Source organism: Cotesia glomerata, linkage group LG5 (assembly GCF_020080835.1).
Source record: "Cotesia glomerata isolate CgM1 linkage group LG5, MPM_Cglom_v2.3, whole genome shotgun sequence".
NCBI classification, from domain to species: Eukaryota; Metazoa; Arthropoda; class Insecta; order Hymenoptera; family Braconidae; genus Cotesia; species Cotesia glomerata.
Window position 1 is genome coordinate 26751901 of NC_058162.1, and position 27558 is coordinate 26779458.

The 27558-nt window shown below is 26.7% G+C and overlaps 3 protein-coding genes across 3 annotated transcripts; 1 reads left to right on the plus strand and 2 right to left on the minus strand.

The window, feature by feature from the left end:
• Positions 1-7143: 7143 nt before the first annotated feature.
• LOC123265589 lies at positions 7144-10240 on the minus strand. The gene is made up of 6 exons (XM_044729373.1): positions 10211-10240; positions 9099-9256; positions 8882-9042; positions 8658-8822; positions 7648-7770; positions 7144-7580 (listed from the first exon to the last, which is right to left on the minus strand). The coding sequence occupies exons 3-6, from the start codon at positions 8953-8955 to the stop codon at positions 7520-7522; spliced, it is 423 nt and encodes a 140-aa protein (XP_044585308.1). The 5' UTR covers positions 8956-9042; positions 9099-9256; positions 10211-10240; the 3' UTR covers positions 7144-7519.
• Positions 10241-13259: 3019 nt separating this feature from the next.
• LOC123265587 lies at positions 13260-15581 on the minus strand. The gene is made up of 5 exons (XM_044729371.1): positions 15465-15581; positions 15257-15405; positions 14900-15097; positions 14710-14832; positions 13260-13926 (listed from the first exon to the last, which is right to left on the minus strand). The coding sequence occupies exons 1-5, from the start codon at positions 15573-15575 to the stop codon at positions 13854-13856; spliced, it is 654 nt and encodes a 217-aa protein (XP_044585306.1). The 5' UTR covers positions 15576-15581; the 3' UTR covers positions 13260-13853.
• A 2254-nt stretch (positions 15582-17835) lies between these two features.
• Positions 17836-27540, plus strand: LOC123265582 (cerebellar degeneration-related protein 2). Its single transcript, XM_044729365.1, has 7 exons — positions 17836-18354; positions 20418-20530; positions 22109-22257; positions 22416-22596; positions 22738-23012; positions 24288-24438; positions 25823-27540. Exons 1-7 carry the CDS (start codon positions 18252-18254, stop codon positions 27011-27013), a joined length of 2163 nt encoding a protein of 720 aa, XP_044585300.1. The 5' UTR covers positions 17836-18251; the 3' UTR covers positions 27014-27540.
• The last annotated feature ends 18 nt before the right edge of the window (positions 27541-27558 follow it).

The following is a 27558-nucleotide window of genomic DNA, read 5'->3' on the forward strand; positions in this document are numbered from 1 at the left end:
ATTACAGTTTACTTTTTTCCGTGTAAAGTTATGAAAGATATATAATTAAATAATTAAATAATTTTATTTAAGTTGAAAAAATTAAATTCAATATTTAAGAAAAAATTTCTCTAAAAGAATTTTCTAATCAATTGCTTTCTAAAAAAATTTAATTACAAAATCTCTATAAATAATAATTTTTCTTGAATTAAAAAAAAAATATTGAATTTAAAAAACTAACACCGGATATTCAAAAAAAGAAAAAAAGGTAATATCTTTTACATAATTTAAATATGAAATATTTTTCAAGTTATTTTATCATAACGATTGCAAAATATTACATAAAATTGGCAGTGTTCCGTGCAATCAACAACATTGACGCAGTATATCATATAAATTTTCATTACATCACCTAATAAACTGTTATTTATCACAACAATACACAATATACCATATCCACACATTGTTACTAAAATCTCCAGGGACATAATCTCTCAAACGTCCTTACAGTAGCATAACTACTAATAGAAATCAGAATAAAAAATAATAAATATTAATAACGAATAAAACGATAGTAATTTCTCTATCGAATGTTAATTATATGCAATTATAATCACATTAGAAAGAAGCTAATAGTAAATTACAATATCAAACCACTAATAATTATAATAACAATATTTATCAAATAATCCGTAAAACTCATACCAACAATACTTTCGCGGTAAAAGTGGGTATCCAGTACGATGATCGTCGTCTTGTTACGATCGATGCGTAATTTCTATCTGTGATGCTTCCATGAAGAAAGATTTCTCTACAGATCAATCACGCCTTGCGATCACGCGATCTATTTGTAGATTCTATCAAAACCGATCTACATAACTGTAACAATTAGATTATCTAGTCGAGTGTTATTTAAATAGTTATTTAAATAACCGCATTGATTATTGATTCCGGCATCAATCCTTACAATAAATGGTGAAAGTTATTTTTCTTTCTCGACTCATCTTCGCAATTAAGGTAAAGACACCAATTAGCGACAGGGATCCAACTATTGACACCCTATTTGAAATCTTATTTAATGATCTACAATATTAGTAATAATCGTTCATTTATTTATGCAATCACTAATTTAAAATAATTTAGAATTAAAAAAATTAATAGTTGAGAAATATATGATCTATATTGTTGAGAGATAATGCTCTATCTCTAGATACATTATTAGGAAATTACCTTGTATCTTGTCAACTATTAACATTTTTAAAGATATAAGCTCATCCCGATGTTACACTCATCGAGATCTTTCATTTGAGTACCCACATCAATTTTTCATATATTTATATATATATTATATATATATATATATATATATATATATATATATATATATATATATATATATATATATATATATATATATATATATATATTATATTAGGGTGGCGCAAAAAAACCGACTATTTTTTTTTTTTTTGTCTCGAGTGAAAAAAATGTTAGTTTTTGATGTTTTAAGAGCCCTCACCAAAGAACAGCTCAAAAAAAAATTTTTAAGAGGTCACTTTAAATTTTTAAAAATTTCAAAAATCGTCAAAAATCGAATTTTTTTTTGTTTTATTTTTTTTCCCGTTACGGTATAATTTTATAGAACAAAAAAAAATAAGTTTCTGAAAGTTTCAGTTCAAAATTTAAATTTTGAAAGGTCGCTCATAACTTTTTTTTTTTTTCTTTAATTAGTCATATCGCCGACTTTAAGTGTTGGGAGTGGTACGTTGGGGTCTTTTGATTTGAAAAATCTAAACCTACGCGGCAAGGTCAAATCTCAACCAAGCTGGTTTCTAAGACCAGCTTGGGATTCGAACCCACGCCTGGCAGTTGATTAAATAAAATTATTAAATTAAAAAAAAATTATATTTTCTATGTTGTGCTTGATTTTTAGTTCATCTCGTGATGTATTTTTATCGATTATTGTACTAAATAAAAAAAAAAAAAAATGCATGGAATTTTAATTTGAATAGTAAAAGGTCGCTCGAAAAAATCTAAACTAATGCACTAATAAATTGAAAAAAAATATGAGCGACCTTTCAAAATTCAAATTTTGAACTGAAATTTTCAGAAACTTATTTTTTTTTAGTCTATAGAATTATACCGTAACGGGAAAAAAAATTAAAAAATAAATTCGATTTTTGACGATTTTTGAAATTTAAAAAAATTTGGAGCGACCTCTTAAAAATTTTTTTTTAAGCTGTCCTTTGGAGAGAGCTCTTAAAACATCAAAAACTAACATTTTTTAACTCGAGACTCAAAAAAAAAAAATAGTCGGTTTTTTTGCGCCATCCTAATATATATGTATATATGAAAAATATATCAAAAATGAATGTGGGGACTCAAATGGAAGCTCTTGATGAGTGTAACATCAGAATAAGCTTATATGTTTAAAAATATCAATAATTAAAAAATGATCTGGTATCTTGTGAACTATCGACATTTTTAAAGATATAAGCTCATCCTGATGTTACACTCATCGAGACCTTTCATTTGAATACCCACATCAATTTTTCATATATTTATATATATATATCATATATATGTATATATGAAAAATATATCAAAAATGCATGTGGGTACTCAAATGAAAGCTCTTGATGAGTGTAACATCAGAATGAGCTTGTATGTTTAAAAATATCAATAATTAAAAAATGATCTGGTATCTTGTGAACTATCGACATTTTTAAAGATATAAGCTCATTCCGATGTTACACTCATCGAGACCATTCATTTGAGTACCTACAATAATTTTTCATATTTTTATATATATTAAATATCATATATATGTATATATGAAAAATATATCAAAAATGCATGTGGGTACTCAAATGAAAGCTCTTGATGAGTGTAACATCGGAATGAGCTTATATCTTTAAAAACGTCAATATTTAAGAAAGTACAGTGCAATTTAACAAAAGTCATTATTTAATAAAGCAAAATTTTATTTAGTTATCATTCACAAGTCACGGCAGTCAAATTAAAAATTATTTAAAAAAAAATAAATTAAGTATTAAAAATTAACAATATCAGATAATTACATTCAACTGAATGATTATTAATTACAAAATAATTGGTGTCAATAATTGGAACACAAAATTTAGGTGTCAATAATTGGTGCTTTTACATTATAAATGTTTTATTCTGGATCTGAAAAACAATAAATTGCATTGTTAATTCTGTTGACACCTCCAGCAGATCGGGAAGATATACCGCCAGCGAAAGTACTTCCTGTTGTACTTTGATTTTTAAAAATAATACATTACACGGTGTCTTAACTTTTAAACTTGGTCTTCTTCATACGAACCATTAAATTTCTCATCCATTAAATTTTTTCCCATCCTCTGGACGATTTTTTTTTTAAAACTCTCATTTTGTACAAAGTATTATTAATTTCATTTCTTCTTTTGGGCGTTTTCTCCTTTTATGTGCATTAATAATAATGCACCTTGGTTTTGTAATGAAAGACATGATAACAGTGTTAATTTACATTTTAACAAGAGAATAAGGGAGTCACGACAATCCAACACGCCGTGTCACGTTTCCATCGTGACGATTTTATTTATTCGCTGAATTATATTCACAAACCGTGAAGATTTTATTTTTTCACCGCCTGAAACACAGTTGTAACTTTAGTTGTCAATTGTTATAAAGAAATTTAAAACGAGGAAGTCAAAGTACGGTTATAAATATTGTGGTTATGGATTAAATATATATATATTGTTTGCTTATACATACTTTTTATATTATATGTTATTGTGATAACTGATGACGGAGCTCAATTTATAAACTCGATCCAGGTTTTACTCACTTTTTTTTTATTTGGCGCATCAAAATTATTGACTGTTTCTTCTTTTTATTTATTTTCTGTAAAAACTTTTTTTTAATTAATTTTTTTATTAAATAGTAATAAAATTTTTTTTTTATTAATTTTTATCACTAATTTTTGTTAATTAAATAATAAAAATTTTTTTTTATTAATTTTTTTATTAAATAGTAATAAAACTTTTATTTATTAATTTTTTAAATAAATAAAAATTAAAAAATGTTTTTTAATTAATTTTTTTATTAAATAGTAATAAAAATTTTTTTTATTAATTTTTATCACTAATTTTTTGAATAAATAAAGATTAAAAATTGTTTTTAATTAATTTCTTTATTTAAAAGCAATAATAAAAATTTTTAATTAATTTTTTTATTAAATAGTCATAAAATTTTTTTTTTATTAATTTTTATCACTAATTTTTTTATGAAATAAAAAATCAAAATTGTTTTGAATTAATTTTTTTATTTTATATTAATAAAAATTTTTTTAAATTAATTTTTATCACTAATTTTTTTAATAGTAAAAATTCAAAATTGTTTTAAATTAATTTTCTTATTTAATAGCAATAGTAAACATTTTTAATTAATGTTTATTAATAAAATTTTAAATAAAAATTGAAAAAAAACAATTTTTTACACAAAAATAAAATTTGTAAAAAAAAATTATCAAAAACTATAAATTATAAATATATTCAAAAGAATATTTAAAAGTCCCGCAATTAAAGAAAATAAAAAAATTTTGAATTCTAAAAAAAATTTTCTCTAAAAGAACTCTTCATATAACTTTTTATTCCAAGCAGTAAAACTACGGTCATAAATAATTATCAAGGTTTAGTTCTAAAAATTAAAATGACCGAACAGGTTTATTTAAAATTCACAATTCACTAAGACTGGTACCCTGGCGTTCTCTGCCCCCCGCACCTGTTTGGCATAAAGAATAAGTAAGCAAATAAAAATTATCCACGGTCATAATAATGGCTCACCGAATTATCCACTTTACGGATTAAGGTTTCACAAATATAAAAGCTGTCCGGAAAAGATTATAATTTTTCATTCCGACGACTAGACTAAAATTTAGCTTTACTTCTAAGCCCCCAAGGGCTCCAGTGGGTAAATATTGACTTGTAAAATAAAATGAGGAGTTAGAATCTCTACTCAGCCTTCGAATAAGAAAATTTCACTTACTTACCTGACGGATGAGTATGACTCGAGAACATTTTTCCTCAGAATAATTACACCCAGCTGATGAATATGACAATGCACTTGCGTGAGGATAATACGTGAGTACTTGAAAAAATATTCTCATTTAATATACATCAATAAGACGTAATCTTTTGTTATTCAATCGGTAAGTCCTTTGATATTTATTTTTTTCTTCTTTTAAATTACTGGAGAAAAAAAACCTGCAATTAAAGGAATTACCGGCGCAATAACACCAGACAGGTTAATCACTGTTATTATCAATAGGCAACATGACTTTATTTGCCAATAGGATTTTTAAATAGGACAGAATAATTAATTTATCGTAATGAGACTGAAATCCGCTGACAATTGTCAATGTTTTTTTATAATAATTTAATTTAGAAACTATAAACCTTGCAGTCTAATTTTGGCATTATTAAATAATGATTTTTGTTAAATTGCACTATACTTTCTTAACTATTAATTTTCTTAAAGATATAAGCTCATCTTGATATTACACTCATCAAGAGCTTTTATTTGAGTACCTACATGCATTTTTTATATATTTTTCATATATACATATATATAATGTATATAAATATATAAAATATATGAAAAATTGATGTGGGTACTCAAATAAAAGCTCTCCATGAATGTAACATCAGGATGAGCTTATATCTTTAAAAATGTCAATAGTTGACAAGATACAAGGTCATTTCTTAATTATTGACATTTTTAAAGATATAAGCTCATCTTGATATTACACTCATCAAGAGCTTTTATTTTAGTACCCACATGCATTTTTGATATATTTTTCAAATATACATATATATATAAATATATAAAATATATGAAAAATTGATGTGGGTACTCAAATAAAAGCTCTCGATGAATGTAACATCAGGATGAGCTTATATCTTTAAAAATGTCAATAGTTGACAAGATACAAGGTCATTTCTTAATTATTGACATTTTTAAAGATATAAGCTCATCCTGATGTTACACTCATCAAGAACTTTTATTTGAGTACCCACATGCATTTTTGATATATTTTTCATATATACATATATATAATATATATATTAAAGATATAAGCTCATCCCGAGGTTACACTCATCAAGAGCTTTCATTTGAGTACCTACATGCATTTTGTATATATTTTTCATATATACATATATATAAATATATAAAATATATGAAAAACTGATGTAGGTACTCAAATGAAAGTTCTCGATGAGTGTAACATCAGGATGAGCTTATATCTTTAAAAATGTCAATAGTTCTTAAGATACAAGGTAATTTCTTAATTATTGATATTTTTAAAGATATAAGCTCATTCTGATGTTACACTCATCAAGAGCTTTCATTTGAGTACCTACATGCATTTTTTATATATTTTTCATATATACATATATATCATATATATAAATATATAAAATATATGAAAAATTGATGTGGGTACTCGAATGAAAGGTCTTGATGAGTGTAACATCGGGATGAGCTTATATCTTTAAAAATGTCAATAGTTCTCAAGATACAAGCTCATTTCTTAATTAATGTTCTCTTAACAATAAAAACTATAAAAAATTTTTAATCTCAGTAAATTTGTCATTTATATCAAATATTCACACCTAGTTTTTAAATCTTAACCTTTATTAAAAATACCATAAAGTTTATTAATAAATTTCTCTAGATGACATTTCATCAATTTTTAAACTAAGAATTAATTTGCATAACTTTCTCTTCAATATAATATTGAATATATATGAAGAGATGCTGCTTAATATTCAAATGCAAATTGAAATTTATATTACTTTGATTTCTACAATAAAACATTTTATTTTTGCTGATAGTTCAGTATTCATAATAACAATAATTAATTATATAACTTTACAATTTAATTATGACACTAAAATTGACAATTTTTTAATTTTTTTTTAACAAATAAATTTGTTCAAAAAATTATTTTAATAAAATTGCATTTTTGTATCATTTTTTTTGCTGTAATTTATTTGTTAAAAAATTTTTTTATTATTAAATTTACTTAGCATTAATAATAAAAAATATCAATAAAAAAAAAAAATGACAATTAAAACTTTGGAGAAAATATAAAAATTCATTTCTAGGACATTAAATTACAAAAGTAACTCTAAGAGATTATAATGATGATTTATAAGAATTTAAACGGGTTTTATATAATCCACATAGAACTAGGATAAATATATATGAAGCCGAGTTAAATAAATTTCACCCCAGGCACGTGTCGAATCGGTTCCAATTATCCTTGGGGTCAATCCACCTCCAGAGATTGCAACTACTCTCTAGCGCTTCGGGTGAAAGTGCAACAATGCAGAAAGTGCAGATGACTGGACTGTTTTACAAATATTTTCATTTTTATATTCTACTTTTTTTTTATTCTAATAATATAACTGTTTTTCAACAGTTCATAACCTTTCTTGATTATTATCTGATTTGTAAAGTTTATATTAAGACATTATTCGTAATCATTTTCTCCTTTGTAAATAATAGTTCGCATGCAGTCGTAGTCAGAATTTCTGTAACAAAAACAATAGAAAAATTACACATTTTATTTAAATTAACATATAAAATCAATAAACTAACCTGTTAAAGTTCTTAAAAGCTTCTTTTGAACATTCCGACCAAGTTGCATTGGCGCTGTGATCCATTATCGCCATTATATGACCGGTTCCACATTTTGATACGTCGTCCAAAGGAATTCCTAGTCTAAAAATATATAACAATCATAAAAATTAATCTAATTTATTTAATTAATTTTTTTAAAGGCATTAAAATACTAAAATTAAGTTTTTTTTAATTTAAAAAGGAACCTAAAATAATAAATTAATTTTTTTTAATAGGTTATGGGCCTAGTTGATAATTTTTTTAAATAATTTATTTAATTAACTTCTTTAAGGACATTACGTAGTAAAATTAAATTTTTTAAATTAAAATAAAAAATTTATTTTATTTTTAATAGGTTATGGGCCCAGTTTATAATTTTTTTTTGATAATTTATTTAATTAACTTCTTTAAAGGCTTTCAAATAATAAATTTTAATTTTTTAAATTAAAAAAAAAATTAATTTTTTTAACAGGTTATGGGCCCAGTTGATGATTTTTTAAATTTATTTCTTAATTTATTTAATTAACCTCTTTAATGACATTAAAATTAAATTTCTTTAATTAAAATAAATAATTAATTTTTTTTAATAGGTTATGGGCCCAGTTCATGATTTTTTAGATATTGTTTCATATTTTATTTAATTAACTACTTTAAAGACATTAAAATAATAAAATTAAATTTATTTAATTAAAATAAGAAACTAATTTTATTTTTAATAGGTTATGGGCCCAGTTGATAATTTTTTTAATTTATTTCATAATTTATTTAATTAACTTCTTTTAAGACATTTAAAAACTAAAATTAAATTTTTTTTAAATCAAAAAAACCTAAAATAAAAAATTAATTTTTTTTTAAAAGGTTATGGGCCCAGTAGATAATTTTTTAAAGTTATTTTAAAAATAATAAATAAATTTTGGTCTAAAAAATTAATATGAAGAAAATGAAATAATAAATAATTCAATAAAATAAAATGAATAAAAAATTCATACGCTATTGCGATTAGTTGTGCAGCGCTGAAAGTAAACTCATGTTCTTTCCACACCAGCCCTCCAAATGCCGACCCAGGTTCGTTTTTCTTCACACAAGTGCACGGGCCCATAATGTAATTATAGTAGCAATTGCTGTTCGTGTCTGTAGGATCGATAAACAGGTACCTACAATTGAAGGTTGTGTCAGATAAAATTGCAAGAAATTCACTACTAAGTTTCTTTACTTTGACATGTAGGCAAACATATGGTAGGATGTCGCTTCAAAGTGGTGTGCGTTGTTCAGGAACCAGGTCGTCATTGTCTCCAATATCGATGGAACACGGTAGTACTTTATCGAATTACCGTTCGGCAATTTTCTTTTTTGTGTTGAACTCCAAATCTTTTTCTAGAAGTTTATTTTGTTAAACAAGATTTATAAAAATAAATATAAATTTAACTTACCTTCGGAATTACAACTCCAGCAATATTGATTCTTATTTTAGGAGTTTCTAATTTTTCAAAAAGCTCGGCTACTTTGTTCCACGGGGCAATTATTTCTTGCAATGTCTGATTTGAATAGTGGTAATCAACAACTACCACTATTGAAAAGAAAAATGTGCCTGAAAATTAAAAATTTAGTAATTAAATCATCTATATTATTAAGAGAATAAGCAAAATTTTATGGCCAGTAAGAAATGACCTTGCATCTAGTGAATTATTGACATTTTTAAAGATATAAGCTCATCCCGATGTTACACTCATCAAGACCTTTCATTTGAGTACCCACATCAATTTTTCATATATTTTATATATTTATATATATATATATATATATATATATATATATATATATATATATATATATATATATATATATATATATATATGAATATATGAAAAATATATGAAAATGCATGTGGGTACTCAAATGAAAGCTCTTGATGAGTATAATATCGGGATGAGCTTATATCATCAAAAATATCAATAATTAAGAAATGACCTTGTATTTTGTCAACTATTGACATTTTTAAAGATATAAGCTCATTTTGATCTTACACTCATCGAGACCTTTCATTTGAGTACCCACATCAATTTTCCATATATTTTATATATTTATATATATCCTATATATATATATATGAAAAATATGTCAAAAATGCATGTGGGTACTCAAATGAAAGCTCTTGATGAGTGTAACATCAAGATGAGCTTATATCATTAAAAATATCAATAATTAAGAAATGACCTTATATCTTGTCAACTATTGACATTTTTAAAGATATAATCTCATCCCTATGTTACACTCATCAAGACCTTTCATTTGAGTACCCACATGAATTTTTCATATATTTTATATATTTATGTATATCATATATATGTATATATGAAAAATATATAAAAAATGCATGTGGGTACTCATATGAAAGCTCTTGATGAGTGTAACATCGGGATGAGCTTATATCTTAAAAAACGTTAATATTTAAGAAAGTGCAGTTCAATTAAACAAAAGTAATTATTTAATAAAGCAAAATTTTTTTGAGGTTGCTAGTTAATTTTATCATTAAAATATTTACCATCACGCTTGCTTTGGTCCAAATAATAATTGTAATTCTCCGATGCTTCAAATACCTAAGAAAATTTATTCAAATTTTTTTTATAATTATATCAACAATTTTTTATTTACTTACTTGTCTAGCAGCTCTAATTTTTATAAAATCACTGCGCAAATTTTCTAAATAATACACTGGAGTTTCTGGCCCAACAATCACGCCGCTTGATACCCATCCAATCTAAAAAAAAAAAAAATAATTAATTAATTTATTAAAAATTAATTAATTAATTTAAAAAACTCACCGCATAGAAAAGGATGCATATTTTAATAATTAAATCTGTAAAATAAAAAATAATTAATTTTGAAGGAAAAATTATTGAATTTTTTTAAATAAAAATAACACTTACTCATTTTAAAAGAATTTTTTAGTCTGACATTGAATTTAATGGAAAAAATTACTGTCGAAAAAGTAATTAAGATTGTGATAACAAAATAGGTAAAGCTATTAATGTTTTTTAATTAAAAAACGATAATTACACTAAAAAAAAATAATTTTTTTACTTAAAGAAAAAATTGATTTTTTTACTTGAATAAAAAATTAAATTAATTTTTTTACTTAGAAAAATATAAAATTCTTAAAAATAATTAAATTTTTTTTTCTGTAAAAATTTTCTCTTTGTTCTCATCAATTGTAGAATAATAGAGAGATGGTATGGTATACATATGTACATAAATATATTTTCTTTTCCCGATTAATAAATTATGCTTTCTATCCCACGCGAGGACATACGGGACCCCGTTTACTCTTCGAGTATGTTCTTACACTGTACAATCGCATCCGCGTTACTTAAACGTGACTATAACACTGGCGTATGGTGTATGATAATAACAATAACAATAACATGATAATATTATCCACTATAAATACACCAGTTACCTTTATACTTTTCTCCGACACCTCATTTACTTTTGTACCGTCTAAATTCCGTGAGAACTATTTTAATCACGCACGTTTATCTCATCCAATAATTCTTCATGTATTTCGTTGGATTAACTATCAATTTAATGTATCAACAGGTTGTACTTTATTTATCGACTAAAGTTCAATTTCAAGAGTCTTCTTCAATGATTAAACATTTTTATTTTAATTAAAAAAAATCTTCCTGAATCATTAATGAAAAATCCAAAGTTCTTTAATTAATTTTTTTATTAAATAGTACTAAAAATTTTTTTATTCATTTTTATCACTAATTTTTTTTATTAAATAAAAATTAAAAATTATTTGTAATTAATTTATTTTATTACATAGTAATAAAAATATTTTTTAATTAATTTTTGTTACTAATATTTTAAATAAAAATTAAGAAATTAATTTCAAACTAGCACTACGAGACTGCAGTGACTTGTAAACTATAAATAAATTAAGTTTTGCTTTATTAAATAATGAATTTTGTTAAATTGCACTGTACTTTCTTAAATATTGACGTTTTTCAAGATATAAGCTCATCTCGATGTTGTATTCATCAAGACCTTTCATTTGAGTACCCACATGCATTTTTGATATATTTTTCATATATACATATATATAATATATATTTTAAAAATATAAGCTCATCCCGATGTTCTACTCATCAAGAGCTTTCATTTGAGTACCCACATGCATTTTATATATATATATATATATATATATATATATATATATGATATATATATGGTATATATAAATATCTAAAGTATATGAAAAATTGATGTGGGTACTCAAATGAAAGCTCCCGATGAGTGTAACATCAGAATGAGCTTATATCTTTAAAAATGTCAATAATTAAGAAATTATATTGTATTTTGTCAACTTATGATATTTTTTAAGATGTAAGCCCATCCCAATGTTATACTCATCAAGAGCTTTCAATTGAGTACCCACATGTATTTTTGATATATTTTTCATATATAGATATACACAATATATATAAATATATAAAATATATGAAAAATTGATGTGGGTACTCAAATGAAAGCTCTCGATGAGTGTAATATCAGAATGAGCTTATATTTTCAAAAATGTCAGTAGTTGCCAAGATACAAGGTCATTTCTTAATTATTGATATTTTTAAAGTTGTAAGCTCATCCTGATGTTGCACTCATCAAGAGCTTTCATTTGAGTACCCACATGTATTTTTGATATATTTTTCATATATACATATATATAACATATATTTTAAAAATATAAGTCATCTCGATGTTCTACTCATCAAGAGCTTTCATTTGAGTACCCACATGCATTTATATATATATATATATATATATATATGATATATATATGGTATATATAAATATCTAAAGTATATGAAAAATTGATGTGGGTACTCAAATGAAAGCTCCCGATGAGTGTAACATCAGAATGAGCTTATATCTTTAAAAATGTCAATAATTAAGAAATTATATTGTATTTTGTCAACTTATGATATTTTTAAGATGTAAGCCCATCTCTCAAAGATACTCATCAAGAGCTTTCAATTGAGTACCCACATGTATTTTTGATATATTTTTCATATATAGATATACACAATATATATAAATATATAAAATATATGAAAAATTGATGTGGGTACTCAAATGAAAGCTCTCGATGAGTGTAATATCAGAATGAGCTTATATTTTCAAAAATGTCAGTAGTTGCCAAGATACAAGGTCATTTCTTAATTATTGATATTTTTAAAGTTGTAAGCTCATCCTGATGTTGCACTCATCAAGAGCTTTCATTTGAGTACCCACATGTATTTTTGATATATTTTTCATATATACATATATATAACATAGAAATATATGAAATATATGAAAAATTGATGTGGGTACTCAAATGAAAGGTCTTGATGAGTGTAACATCCGGATGAGCTTATATCTTTCAAAATGTCAATAGTTGACAAGATACAAGGTCATTTCTTAATTACGTACCTAAATGACTCATATAACTATACTGAAGACAAAATTTTTCTCATTCTGTTAATAATATAGATTAATTAATAGAAAAAAATTAATTTCTTCTAAAAAAATTGTCAGTTTTTTTCAAAAGAAATTTTTTTTCTGTGTGTAAGTCAAAGTTGACTTGCAATAAATGGTATTATTTAAGTATAGGGTTAATGCAATTTCGGAATCTCTTCTAATATTTCAACAGGTGAAAGTGCATCAACGTAAAGAATACTTACCGCAATTATTTGATAGCAAGAATGTATAAATCTACAATAACTCACTAAAATATTTTCGAACTGTAAAAACAATCGCCCGCAGCGCTAATGAGAGATAGCTCATAAACCATAAAGTTATTATGAAATTTATTACCGGCATTAAAGAAGTTTCCCGTTGCAAAAAGCTTAGTATGTAAATGCTAGCTTTTTTTAAATGGCAGCGGTAGAAACGCATCCGAGTTTTGTATATCTGATACATTAGATGTATAAATATATAATATTGTCATTTTGTCATACAATGTACGGTCTAATGTTGTATGTGTAGTCCTTGATTACATTTACGTAACGTATAAAGACAAGTGTATTTGAAAAACCGGTTGCGTGAGCTATGCTGAGAAATCGGTTGTTCACTGTTGCTTAAATGAGGACAAGTTGTATTTTCGTTCTTAAATATCTACATAAACAATTGTTTTATATCAATTTTCATGAATCGTCGTAATCTTGGTCTGACTTTATGGATTCCAGGGTCCACTTCAAACAGGAATAAGATGAATTTCTGAAAAATGAAAAAAAAGTTAATAACAGTTCAATAAACTCATAAATTTATGTTATTAAGAGAATAAGAAAAATCTCTAGATTTTAGCTCTATTTCTAGACACATAATTAAGAAATGACATTGTATCTTGAGAACTATTGACATTTTTAAAGATATAAGCTCATCCCGATGTTACACTCATCAAGACCTTTCATTTGAGTACCCACATCAATTTTTCATATATTTTATATATTTATGTATATTGGATATATGTATGTATGAAAAATATATCAAAAATGCATGTGGGTACTCAAATGAAAGCTCTTGATGAATGTAACGTCGGGATGAGCTTATATTTTTAAAAATATCAATAATTAAGAAATGACCTTGTATCTTGTCAACTACTGACATTTTTAAAGATATAAGCTCATCCCGTTGTTACACTCATCGAGACCTTTCATTTGAGTACCCACATCAATTTTTCATATATTTTATATATTTATATATATTATATATATATATATGTATATATGAAAAATATATCAAAAATGCATGTGGGTACTCAAATGAAAGCTCTTGATGAGTTTAATATCGAGATGAGCTTATATCTTTAAAAATGTCAATATCTAAAAAAGTACAGTGCAATTTAACAAAAGTAATTATTTAATAAACCAAAATCTTATGATTACTTTCTATCAAATTTGTTACAAAAAATTGCATTTTTTGCCATAATTTATTAGTTTTCATAAATTATAGATTCAATTTTTAATAAACTATTAAAAAATAAATAAATTAATTTAATACTTCTCTATCTTCTGAAAAGCCGACAATGAGCATTCAGACCAGGAAGAATCATAATTTCGGTTCCAATTGTCCATCACATAACCACCTTGGCATCCAACATCTTGATCATATGGAACTCCAAATCTAAATAATTAATTAGTATTTTTTTTTTAATTAAATTTATTAAAGCTCCTAAGAATTAAAAGCTTACCCTTCAGCAATAAAGTATGCACCGTAAATATTATTAATACCAAATTTGTCTCTATCATTATTATAATAAAAAATTCCTCCAGGAGGCCTAGTCGCTTCACTTTTCTTATTATTCTTGTAATGACAGACAAATGGAGCTGTCATATAATTATCATTAACATATCTCTGTCTGTCGTCATCATAATTCTTCAGCGGCGAACTATTTAAGCGGAACGATTAAAATAACAGTTTACTAAGATAACTAAGTACACTTACAGTAATTTGGAGATCTAAATTAGCTTTCTCTCATGATTAATAAATGCTCAACCTCCAAATTAGTCACTGAACATTCTAGTCTTGATAATTTTTAAAAACTTACCTTGTCACGTATACAATCGCGTCGTATTTAATGTCTTCAAAGTTTTCTTCATTGTCTTTCAACCATTTACTCATTTTGGACAAAGTATCGTTGCTGATGTAGTACTTTTTCCCGTCTGTTATGTTTGGTTCAGGTAATATACCCTCGCGCTGCAATATAGTCATGTAGTTATCTAGTTATCAAATTGGTAATTGTGGTTGTAAAGTACCGTTGGAAAAACAACTCCAGAAATAGCTAGTTTAATTTTTGGGTTGGTTAATTTTTGAATATATCTATCCACATTTATCCATAATTCTACTTCGAGTTCTTCGCAAGCCATCGGTCCTGATTTTTTATATATATCATAGTCACATATTAATAGTAAATTTAAAAAGTATGTTCTTATAAGAAGAAAATTTTGTAGTTGAAAAATTTTTATTATTGATATTATTATTAATTAATTTTTATCAATACCTAAATGATTTGTTTTGTTGCTGTAATTTTGGACAGTTGCTGATGGAGACATCAACTTAAAAAAAAAAAAAAATAATAATAATAAAGATAGATAGTTATTATTATTATTCTAAGCCGAATACTCCCGATCCAAATTTTTGAAGAATGACTAATTTTTGATTATTACTTCTTCACCATAATATTTTATCGGTATGAAGTCTCATACCATCATAGAAAATTTAGGTGAAATTCACAATTAAAATTCGTTTATCGACAATTATTGTTAGAGAAAGATGTAATTTTTACTCAGTGTAACTTTTTCAGTAACTGAAAAAATAATTCAGACAGCCCAGACCAGGACTCGAACCTGGATCTTTTGGTTATGCGCCAAATGCTCTACCAGTTAAGCTATCTGAAACACTGTCCGTAACTACCTTCCAGTTACCTATTAAGTTCCACTGAGTAAGTCTCTTTTGGTCAAGGCTTTTAATATTTTAAGGTATTTAATATATCTATATGTACATATATATATATATATATATATATATATATATATTTGACTCGATAATCGGTGTTTATTAATGAAGATAGATAGTTATTATTATTATTCTAAGCCGAATACTCCCGATCCAAATTCTTGAAGAGTGACTAATTTTTGACTATTACTTCTTATAATAATAATAAATAATAATAATAATAATAATAATAATAATAATTAAAGAGTTCTATATTTCAAAGTCATTATCCCCGATCCAAATTGATGTTAGACTAATTTAAATTTTAAATATATATATATATATATATATATATATATATATATATATATATATATATATATATATATATAAATGTAAAAATAATGTAAATAAAATATATATATAAATTTAAATTTTAAATTTTTTACATTAAATTTATTTTCACCACTTTTATTGTCGGTATGAGCACTCAATACCGTCTTCGGGTGAATATATCTAATAATTAAAAATTTTTTATTTTTTCATTAAGATTAAGCAAAGAAGTTAATTTTTTACTCAGTGAAACTTTTTTCGGTCACCGAAAAAATAATAACTCAGAAAATGCTCAGACCAGGAATCGAACCTGGTTCTTTTGGTGTCGCGCCAACTGCTCTACCCTTAAGCTATCCGAGACACTGTCCGTAACTATCATTCAGTTACCTATTAACACCCACTGAGTAATTCTTGTATATTGACAATTTTTAATGATGTATTTTAGATGTTTTTAAATACGTAGACTCTAATCTCCTACTTGATTGTATGAAGATTGTAGTCCGTCTGACCAGGTTCAATTCCTGGTTTGAGCATTTTCTGAGTTATTATTTTTTCGGTGACCGAAAAAAGTTTCACTGAGTAAAAAATTAACTTCTTTGCTTAATCTTAATTAAAAAATAAATAATTTTTAAAGACTAATTATCAATTTTATAGTGCTCTATTAGTTAAAAAACTTGGGAAATTTTTATTGATAAAAAAGAATTTAAAATTACTCAAATTTTACATTTTGGCGCCTAAAATCCTTTTCAAATCCATTCAACAAAATGGCGACGTATCGCCAGCTGATGCTCCCAGTTTTAGCACAAAAATCCTCCTAGTACTTAAACAAAAGCAAATTAAAAAATAATTTTCAGTAGAATCTTCAATTTCATGCTCTAGAATCTAAAAAAAATAAAATCTAGTAAATAAATGCATTATTTTAAAAGATATCGTCAGTTTAAATTTCGGAAAAAGTGACTTGAGAATTGTAGTAGCATAAAACATTAGTTTTCATGTGGAAAGTGCGTAATTTAGCTGAAAAAACGATAGGAATAGATAAAAAAGCTGTAATACTTATAAATCCATTAAAATTTGTAATTTTTAAGGAATAAGAAAATTGGAAACTAATGAAAGGTCGAGGAACAAAGCTGATAAGGTAAATATCAGGTAGGCAAAAAAAGTTAAATCTAGATGAATGTACAGCAGGTAGTTTTAAAATGCCAAATGCGCGAGTGTATGTTCTCCAACACTAGTTGAGTAAGTAGGGACAGGTTCAAAGAGAAAGGGCTTTAGGTGGGGGAGTAAACCACCGCTGGGCACTGGAATACTCTAACTGGTAATGCATAGCTCCTCTCAGTATTGAAGTAAGTGTACCTGGTCATACCACGTTCCTTGTTGCTTGTTGCTTCGTGTTGTGGATAAGTGAGAATAAGGACTGGATATTTTCGCTCAGTGCATCCATATCCAGTTCGCAGCATTCACTTCTTTCCAACGAGTACTTCTGCTTACACTTATAAACCATCCTTACGTTCTGATTGCAAGTACTTCAACTTATTCCGGGCAGTCACGATCTGATCTTAAACCGGTCTTGCCGTATAGTACAGATTGATCGTGCTCCATTCAAGTTTCGCTGATTCCTTAAATTGTTGAGGGTATCTACGGAGTTATGATCTAAATTTTGGACAAATTGGATTGTACTTACCTATAATATAATGTGAAGTTCCTCCGCTAGGTGACTTTTGGTTTTTAAGGGTGTTTTGAGCTTTTTGATTCTTGGGATTTATAAGTGTGGGAAAATGAGTGGTCAAAGTGTTGACGTTGTTTGGGAGCCTCCTCAGTTGAGTTCATTGGACTGTTGGGATTATTCTATCGAGTTGGCTTGCCTTCAAGGTCCAGAAGGTAAATTTTGATTTTTTTCAATAGAAAGAAATTTGGAAAAAATTTGAAGAAGAAATTTTATAGTTTTTTTTTTTTTTTTTTGTATAAAATTTCAGTTTTATTTTATTTTTACTTCGTTGAATATTCATGAGACCAGTTATAACGATCTTTAATTATTAATTATTATGTTTATATAATTTATTATTTTTTTGCCTTGGGAAATAGCAAATTAAGGGGATTGTCGTGTATGATTAGGTATTACATAAATTCTTCTTTTGAATTTATTATTCTTTTTTTTTCTGTTGGATTATTTCACAGAAATTTAGAAAAGAAAATAGAAATGCGTTTTTTTGAAAAGTAATTTAGTTTTTGGAATAATAGATTACTTTATTTGTAAATGAAAGAATTTGGGTTCGAATCTTGGCTAGGACCGTTATTTTAAAAATTATTTAAGTAACAAGGTTTTATATTTTTTAATGAAATAATGTTAGTCTTGACTTGAATTTGTGTCTTTTCAAGGTTTCATTTCATTCTCACCGATAGTCAATTTATTATAAGTATTTAGGCTGCATTCGAAAATGTCTCTAGATACATAATTAAGAAATTACCTTGTATCTTGTGAAATATTGTCATTTTTAAAGATATAAGCTCATCCTGATGTTACATTCATCGAGACCTTTCATTTGAATACCCACATCAATTTTTCATATATATATATATATATATATATATATATATATATATATATATATATATATATATATATATATATTAAATATACAAAAAATGCCATGTGGGTACTTAAATGAAAGGTATCGATGAGTGTAACACCGAAATGAAGCATATCTTAAAAAATGTCAATAATTAAGAAATGAGATTGTATCTTGTGAACTATTGACATTTTTAAAGAAATAAACTCATCCCGATGTTACACTCATCGAGACCTTTTATTTGAGTACCCACATCAATTTTTTATATATTTTAAATATTTATATATAATATATATGTATATATGAAAAATATCAAAAATACATGTGGGTACTCAAAGGAAAGCTCTTGATGAGTGTAACATCAGGATGAGTTTATATCTTTAAAAATATCATAAGTTGACAAAATTCAGTATAATTTCTTAATTATTGACATTTGTAAAGATATAAGCTCATTCTGACGTTACACTCATCGAAACCTTTCATTTGAGTACCCACATCAATTTTTCATATATTTTATATATTTATATATATCACAAATAGCATATATATTAAATATACAAAAAATGCCATGTGGGTACTTAAATGAAAGGTCTCGATGAGTGTAACACCGAAATAAGGTCATATCTTAAAGAATGTCCATAATTAAGAAATGACCTTGTATCTTGTGAACTATTGACATTTTTAAAGAAATAAACTCATCCCGATGTTACACTCATCGAGACCTTTTATTTAAGTACCCACATCAATTTTTCATATATTTTAAATATTTATATATTATATATATGTATATATGAAAAATATATCAAAAATACATGTGGGTACTCAAATGAAAGCTCTTGATGAGTGTAACATCAGGATGAGCTTATATCTTTAAAAATATCATAAGTTTACAAAATACAATATAATTTCTTAATTATTGACATTTTTACAGATATAAGCTCATTCTGATGTTACACTCATCGAGACCTCTCATTTGAGTACCCACATCAATTTTTCATATATTTTATATATTTATATATATTATATATATGTATATATGAAAAATATATCAAAAATGCATGTGGGTACTCAAATGAAAGCTCTTGATGAGTGTAACATCAAGATGAGCTTATATCTATAAAAACGTCAATATTTAAGAAAGCACAGTGCAATTTAACAAAAGTCATTATTTAATAAAGCAAAATGTTATGTACAATTCACAAGTAACGGCAGTCACGTAGTGACTGCCAGGTTTCTAGTTATTATTATTATTTTCATAAAATAATATAAAGTGATGCAACAAATAAAATTTCTAAGAAAAAACCGGAATGCGGTACTTTTTTACATCATTGACATCGGAATCCAAGTAATAATTTTTTGTTAATTGCGTTGCAGATCTTCAGTTAGCGGCAGAGCTGGGTAAAACACTTCTGGAACGTAACAAGGAACTTGAAACAAGCTTGAAAGCCCATCAGACGACGATTGACGAGCAGGCTCAGGAAATCGAGGTGATTAACCTTGTTTACTTACAAACTTGTCGGGATTACTGCACCATCATATACTTTTGTTTTTCATTAAGTATAAGTGTATGAATAAATGGTGATGGTGTAAATGATGTAAATAAATATCCAAGTTAAGTAAAGACTCGAGAGTGAGCGTGGACGTGTGATATATATATATATATAATGTATAATAGTAAGATATATAAGGCGATGAATTAACGTGGGAAGTTAACGAGGTGACTTTCAGTTTTGTTCGATCACTTTTCATTTTTTATTGAGCCATCAATTAAAACCGCCTACACTCTTCAGTTTTAGTTGGTGAATTTTTTTTCAGGTATCCGAATCGCAAATCTCTGAATTACGAGGATCCAGAGCGTAACTTTCATTCAGGAAATTAAATTAATTACAGTGTTGTACACAATTGAGTGATGCCATCTAATCATGTGGTACCACTTCCGCGACTCACATCATTACATTCTTTAAGTTTTTATTTTTCTTTAATTAAACCTTCAATTTTTCTTTTTTTTTTTTTAAAGTTAGTCAATTAATTTTTTTTTTTTCAAAATTTTAATTAAAAAACTTTTATTTAATTATTTGATTATATATTGTATCAAAAAATACTAACACTGAGATTTTTTAATAAAATTAAGTGTCATTACAAAGGTCTTGGCTTGAATTTGTGCCTTTTTAAGGTTTCTATATCTCTTTAGATACATAATTAAGAAATGCTCTTGTATCTTGTGAACTATTGACATTTTTAAAGATATAAGCTCATCCTGATGTTACACTCATCAAGACCTTTCATTTGAGTACCCACATCAATTTTTCATATATTTTATATATTTATATATATTATAAATATATAAATATATCAAAAATGCATGTGGATACTAAAATGAAAGCTCTCGATAATTGTAACATCGAAATGAGCTTATATCTTTAAAAATATCAATAATTAAGAAATGACATTGTATTTTGAGAACTATTGACATTTTTAAAGATATAAGCTCATTCTGATGTTACAGTCATTGAGAACTTTCATTTGAGTACCCACATCAATTTTTCATATATTTTATATATTTATATATATCACAAATACCATATATATAAAATATATAAAAAATACCATGTGGGTACTTAAATGAAAGGTCTTGATGAGTGTAACATCGAAATGAGGTTATATCTTAAAAATATCAATAATTAAGAAATGAGATTGTATCTTGTGAACTATTGACATTTTTAAAGATGTAAGCTCATCCCGGTGTTACACTCATTGAGACCTTTCATTTGAGTACCCACATCAATTTTTCATATATTTTATATATTTATATATATTATATATATGTATATATGAAAAATATATCAAAAATGCATGTGGGTATTCAAATGAAAGATCTCGATTCGTGTAATATCGAGATGATCTTATATCTTGAAAAACGTCGATATTTAAGAAAGTACATTGCAATTTAACAAAATTCATTATTTAATAAAACAGAATCAAAATTTTATGTTTGAGTTTTTTTTGGAATTAAATGATAAAATTTATAAGTTATTAATTATTAAAAAAAATTTTTTTTTTTTCAGTATTTAAAAAAACAAAATGCGGCGCTGAGAGAAGTGACAGATTCAAGACTTAAAGTGTACGAACAATTAGAAGTAAGCATCCAAGATTTAGAACGTGCCAACCATAGACTCGTTGTCGAAAGTACAGCCAACAAAAAACTCGTCAAAAGGTATTAATTTTTAAAATATTTATTTTTTGTTATTAACAATTAATAATTAATTGTTAATTAATTAAAATATTTTGTTATCAACAATTAATTATTAATTGTTAATTAATTAAAAAACAAGAAAAAATGTAATTAATTAAGTAATTTTTATTATTTTCTAGCCAATGTTTAACAATCGAAAATCTTGAGGCAAAATGTGAGGAGCTGTCAAAGACAATCGACGAATTAAAGACGCAGCATGAAAACTACATCCGAAAGCTACAGAGCAAGCAGAACAATGTTGCTAAAACCACCGAGGAGACGACCTGGACAAACATTTCGAATAATGGCAGCATACACCAGGTAATTATAATTATTTATTATTTTTAACGTGTCAAAATTTTGTCTTGAATAAATTGTAAGTATCTGGAAAACCGAGCTTCGCTCGGTTTTTTTTTTTTTGGAAAAAAAATTGATAATAATAATAATTGTCTCTTGGAACAGACAGCTGTAAAAAGTCCATCCAAGACGTCTCCAGGTGATTTAAATGCGCGAATAAACGGCTCAGAAGATGACGAGGTGAATGAGCTGCTGATTCAACTGCAGGAGACGCGGAACCAGCGAGCCAGAGAGCAGAAAAAAGTATCAGAGCTGCGGCAGCAGCTTGAGGGAATACTCAAAGATAATCGCGCACTCGAGGAGCAGCTTAATGAGTGGCGCAATAAGGCCCAGGATATGAAAAACTTGCAAGATGAAATTAATACCCTGGAAGAAGTCAGGTAATTATTTTTTATCATTGAATTATAATAATTAGACTGCATTTAAACATGCTTTATTTCTAGATGCATAATTAAGAAATGACCTTGTATCTTGTGAACTATTGACATTTTTAAAGATATAAGCTTATGTTGATGTTACACTCATTGAGACCTTTCATTTGAGTACCCACATCAATTTTTCATATATTTTATATATTTATATATATTACATATATGTATATATGAAAAATATATCAAAAGTGCATGTGGGTACTCAAATGAAAGCTCTTGATGAGTAGAATACAAGGATGAGCTTATATCTTTAAAAATGTCAATAATTAAGAAATGACCTTATATTTTGTGAACTATTGACATTTTTAAAGTTATAAGCTCATTCTGATGTAATACTCATCGAGACCTTTCATTTGAGTACTCACATCAATTTTTCATATATTTTATATATATTACATATATGTATTTATGAAAAATATATCAAAAGTGCATGTGGGTATTCAAATGAAAGCTCTTGATGAGTAGAACACAAGGATGAGCTTATATCTTTAAAAATGTCAATAATTAAGAAATGACCTTATATTTTGTGAACTATTGACATTTTTAAAGTTATAAGCTCATTCTGATGTAATACTCATCGAGACCTTTCATTTGAGTACCCACATCAATTTTTCATATATTTTATATATTTATATATATTACATATATGTATATATGAAAAATATATCAAAAGTGCATGTGGGTACTCAAATGAAAGCTCTTGATGAGTAGAATACAAGGATGAGCTTATATCTTTAAAAATGTCAATAATTAAGAAATGACCTTATATTTTGTGAACTATTGACATTTTTAAAGTTATAAGCTCATTCTGATGTAATACTCATCGAGACCTTTCATTTGAGTACCCACATCAATTTTTCATATATTTATATATATTATATATATGTATATATGAAAAATATATCAAAAATGCATGTGGGTACTCAAATTAAAGCTCTTGGTGAGTAGAACATTGGGATGAGCTTATATCTTAAAAATTTATATTATATATATGTATATATTAAAAATATATCAAAAATGCATGTGGGTACTCAAATGAAAGCTCTTGATGAGTAGAACATGGGGATGAGCTTATTCCTTTAAAAATGTCAATATTTAAGAAAGTACAGTGCAATTTAACCAAAGTCACTATATAATTAAGCTAAATTTTATTTATTATACTAGTTAGTATCAAATTAAACTAACTTTATTTAAATAAATTAACATAATTTTTTTTTTTCTAAGGCAAGGCAAGTTATGCGGTCGCTGTCTTCGAGGTTACGACGCGAGGCCTCACGACGAATTGTCGCTGATGCTCGACGCCGAGGAAGATGATGACATCAGTTTGGCAGAGTCTTACCTCAACAGCCAGAGGGACTCGGAAATTTTGGTCGAGGTACTTGACACTTTTTTATTCTTTTTTGTCAGCGAGCTCTTTGACAATTGTCCAATTTTTTAATTTAATTTTAAGTTTAATTAGCCTTTTTGCATTTATTGTTTGACTAGTTAATCCATGATTTGTTTCTCCAGGCGACACCAACAAACAGTAAAAATTTAACAACACAAAACAATACCGACACCAGAACAATATTTAACCGGCTCTGGAATTTAGTCACTAAGATCAACACATTTGTTAGAAATTTATCGGATGTTCCCAGCCACGTCCGTCGATACATTATCAAACTACTCACTAGCCCGTTCCAATTGCCGCTAATTATTCTTAACAATCTTATTCTTTACAATTTAAAAAAATTAACTTAGAAAAAAAATTTTTAATATTTTTTATAAATATTAATTTTTTAACACGCTCAACTTAATTTTAATTGCTTCAGGTTTTAATTAGCAGTAGTTAGTATTTTAATTTTTTTCTCGTAGTGTGTCTAGTCATATATTATTTTTATACATTTTTTTTTGTATAAATAAAATGTCTTATTAATATTAAATTTATTTTTTTTTATTTACTAATTAATTTTTTTTTTTTAATTTATTAATTAATTCTCAATAATTAAAACAAACAATTTCAATAATTAATTAATTTTTATTAATCAAAACAATTAATTTTAATAATTAATCAATTTTTATTGATGAGAATAACTAATTTTATTAATTAATTAATTTTTTATTAATTAAAATAATTAATTATAACAATTAATTAATTTTTAATAACTAACATAATTAATGTCAACAATTAATTTATTTTTCTTAATTATAATAATTAATTTGAACAATTAATTAATTTTTAGGAACTAAAATAATTAATTTGAACAATTAATCAATTTTTATCAATTAAAAAAATTAATTTCAATAATTAATTAATATTTATTACTTAAAACAATTAATTTGAAACAATTAATTTTGAATAACTAAAATAATTAATTTTAACAAGTAATTAATTTTTAAAAACTAAAACAATTCATTTTAACAATTGATTACTTTTTATTAATTAAAAAAATTAATTATAATGATTTATTGATTACAATAATTAATTTAAGTAATTAATCAATTTTTCTCAATTAGAATAATTAATTTCAGCAATTAATCAATTTTTATTAATTAAAACAATTCATTTTGATAATTAATTAATTTTTATTAATTAAAATAATTAATTTTTAATAACTAAAATAATTAATTTGAACAATTAATCAATTTTTATTAGTGAAAAAAATTAATTAATCTTCATTGATTAAAACTATTAATTAATTTTTATTAATTAAAATAATTTTTTTCTAGCAATAAATAAAAAAACTAATAAAAATTGTTAAAAAAAAAATTTTGTTTAGGACATCGACACACCGGATTCAAAAGAACAAATAAAACCAGACGCAAACCCGTACCGAGTACTAGTAGAAAAATACGAAGCTCTTCTAGAAGTCCAGCGCCAACCAGTAGCCCGAAAGAAGCCATCACCAACGCCCCCTTGCATGTCTCTGCAAGAAGAACTAGAAATGTCCGGGGACTTCAACAGCTTGCAGACAGCGCCATCAGAGGCCGCCCCGGAACCAAAAACAAACGGGTTCCGTCGCTATCCTAAGAAACCATTTTCCGGAACACCAACAGACTTCTCCGAGGCGGAGACTTCATCTTCCGGGTTCTCAGACGAGACCAGTAACAAAGAGACTCAAACAGACGGTAGGTTAGGTTCCTTACTCTGTTCCATCGCCGACGGAGAGGACTGCAAGTTCAGCATCTACGACGACAACAGCCCGTTCGAGAGCAGGTTCCGAAAGACTCCTGAGTACCGTCAGCTGTTCAGTGAAATTTTCTGCATCCTGAAGCGCGCTGCAGAGGCTAAAGACGAGGGCGAGAAGCTCCCTCTGTTGGACAGCACCGTTTCTGCGTCTGCGCGCAGAGACGAGCCTGCGCATGCGCAGGAACATGCGCAGGAACCGGAGGAATTGACAGATGACACGCAGAGTGTTCTGTCCTCTGTTATCTCCTCGGTTGTTTCCGAGCCGGTGATTCGCGTTCACACCTCCACACCCGAGAAGGAGAACGAGAACCAGAAGAAGTTCCAGGAACCGCCGAGAAACCAGCGGCGCCACCACTTAGATTACCTCTCCATTCAAGTTCGCAAGAAGAACACTGCTAAGAAACACCACAGGAAGGTTTTTAATGAGTCCAATGAAATTATTCCAAGTTCCAGGAACCAAGTTCCTGGAACTCACAGCCCGGTTCCTGGAACCGGTAAGCCCAACCGCAGAATCAAGTTCCGCCCTCTGACTACCGCGGAACAGGATGGAACTCACTGGAACGGGAACACTATTCATGTGTTCGCTAGTAGGAACAAGGAAGCCAGGAACAATCACAGGTTCTGTTCCTCGAACAATGTTCCTAATAACGGTTCCTTGGAATTCAAGCCCAGTACCGCGTCTGAAGAAGTTGCGAGGCTCAGACGCTTGGAGATGTCTTATGCTGAAGCTCTTCGCACGCCAAACAAATCCAAAGCAGCCAATTGTACTCGTAGATACTGAGCGACTTTGTTAAAATTTTTTTGAGTGATTTTATTTTTTAATCTACTTGGAAGGAACAAGATTACACTGGTTATCATCTCAGATTACATTGAGTAGAAATTTTGGATAGTAGCTAGTATAATCCAGATTATAATGAGTATAATCTAGATTATAATGAGTATAATCCGGATTATAATGAGTATAATCTAGATAATAATGAGCATAACTCGGATTATAATGAGTATAATCTGAGATTATATCTGGTATAATCTTGTTTTTTCTTTGTGTAGCTTTTCAGTATTTTATATTTTGTAAATAATTATTTAAGTGTGAGTGGTAATTTATGCGTAGAATTATTAAAAAAAATGTTTTTGAATTTTATATTGATTTTGACATTTTAAATGTGCCATGAATATTGATTGAGGATTTAGAAATTTGAGAGTGGGATATTTTGTGATGGTACTTGGGTGGTACCGATAGTAGATATAGCTTTTGTATTGTATTGAATAACTAGTACTCGAATTAAAGCATTATTATGACTATTGAAATTATTAAAATTATTATTA

Excerpts from the sequence above, each read along its gene's own strand:
- LOC123265589 (XM_044729373.1), bottom strand. The coding sequence starts at position 8,955 with ATGACGACCTGGTTCCTGAACAACGCACACCACTTTGAAGCGACATCC. Across the intron at positions 8,823-8,881 it reads ATGTTTGCCTACATGTCAAA|GTACCTGTTTATCGATCCTA; the intron begins GTAAAGAAACTT and ends CTTCAATTGTAG. Across the intron at positions 7,581-7,647 it reads GCTTTTAAGAACTTTAACAG|AAATTCTGACTACGACTGCA; the intron begins GTTAGTTTATTG and ends TTTTTGTTACAG.
- LOC123265587 (XM_044729371.1), bottom strand. The coding sequence starts at position 15,575 with ATGGCTTGCGAAGAACTCGAAGTAGAATTATGGATAAATGTGGATAGA. Across the intron at positions 14,833-14,899 it reads GCATACTTTATTGCTGAAGG|ATTTGGAGTTCCATATGATC; the intron begins GTAAGCTTTTAA and ends TTAATTATTTAG. Across the intron at positions 13,927-14,709 it reads GCTTTTCAGAAGATAGAGAA|AAATTCATCTTATTCCTGTT; the intron begins GTATTAAATTAA and ends TTCATTTTTCAG.
- LOC123265582 (XM_044729365.1), top strand. The coding sequence starts at position 18,252 with ATGAGTGGTCAAAGTGTTGACGTTGTTTGGGAGCCTCCTCAGTTGAGT. Across the intron at positions 22,258-22,415 it reads AACAAAAAACTCGTCAAAAG|CCAATGTTTAACAATCGAAA; the intron begins GTATTAATTTTT and ends ATTATTTTCTAG. Across the intron at positions 23,013-24,287 it reads AATACCCTGGAAGAAGTCAG|GCAAGGCAAGTTATGCGGTC; the intron begins GTAATTATTTTT and ends TTTTTTTCTAAG.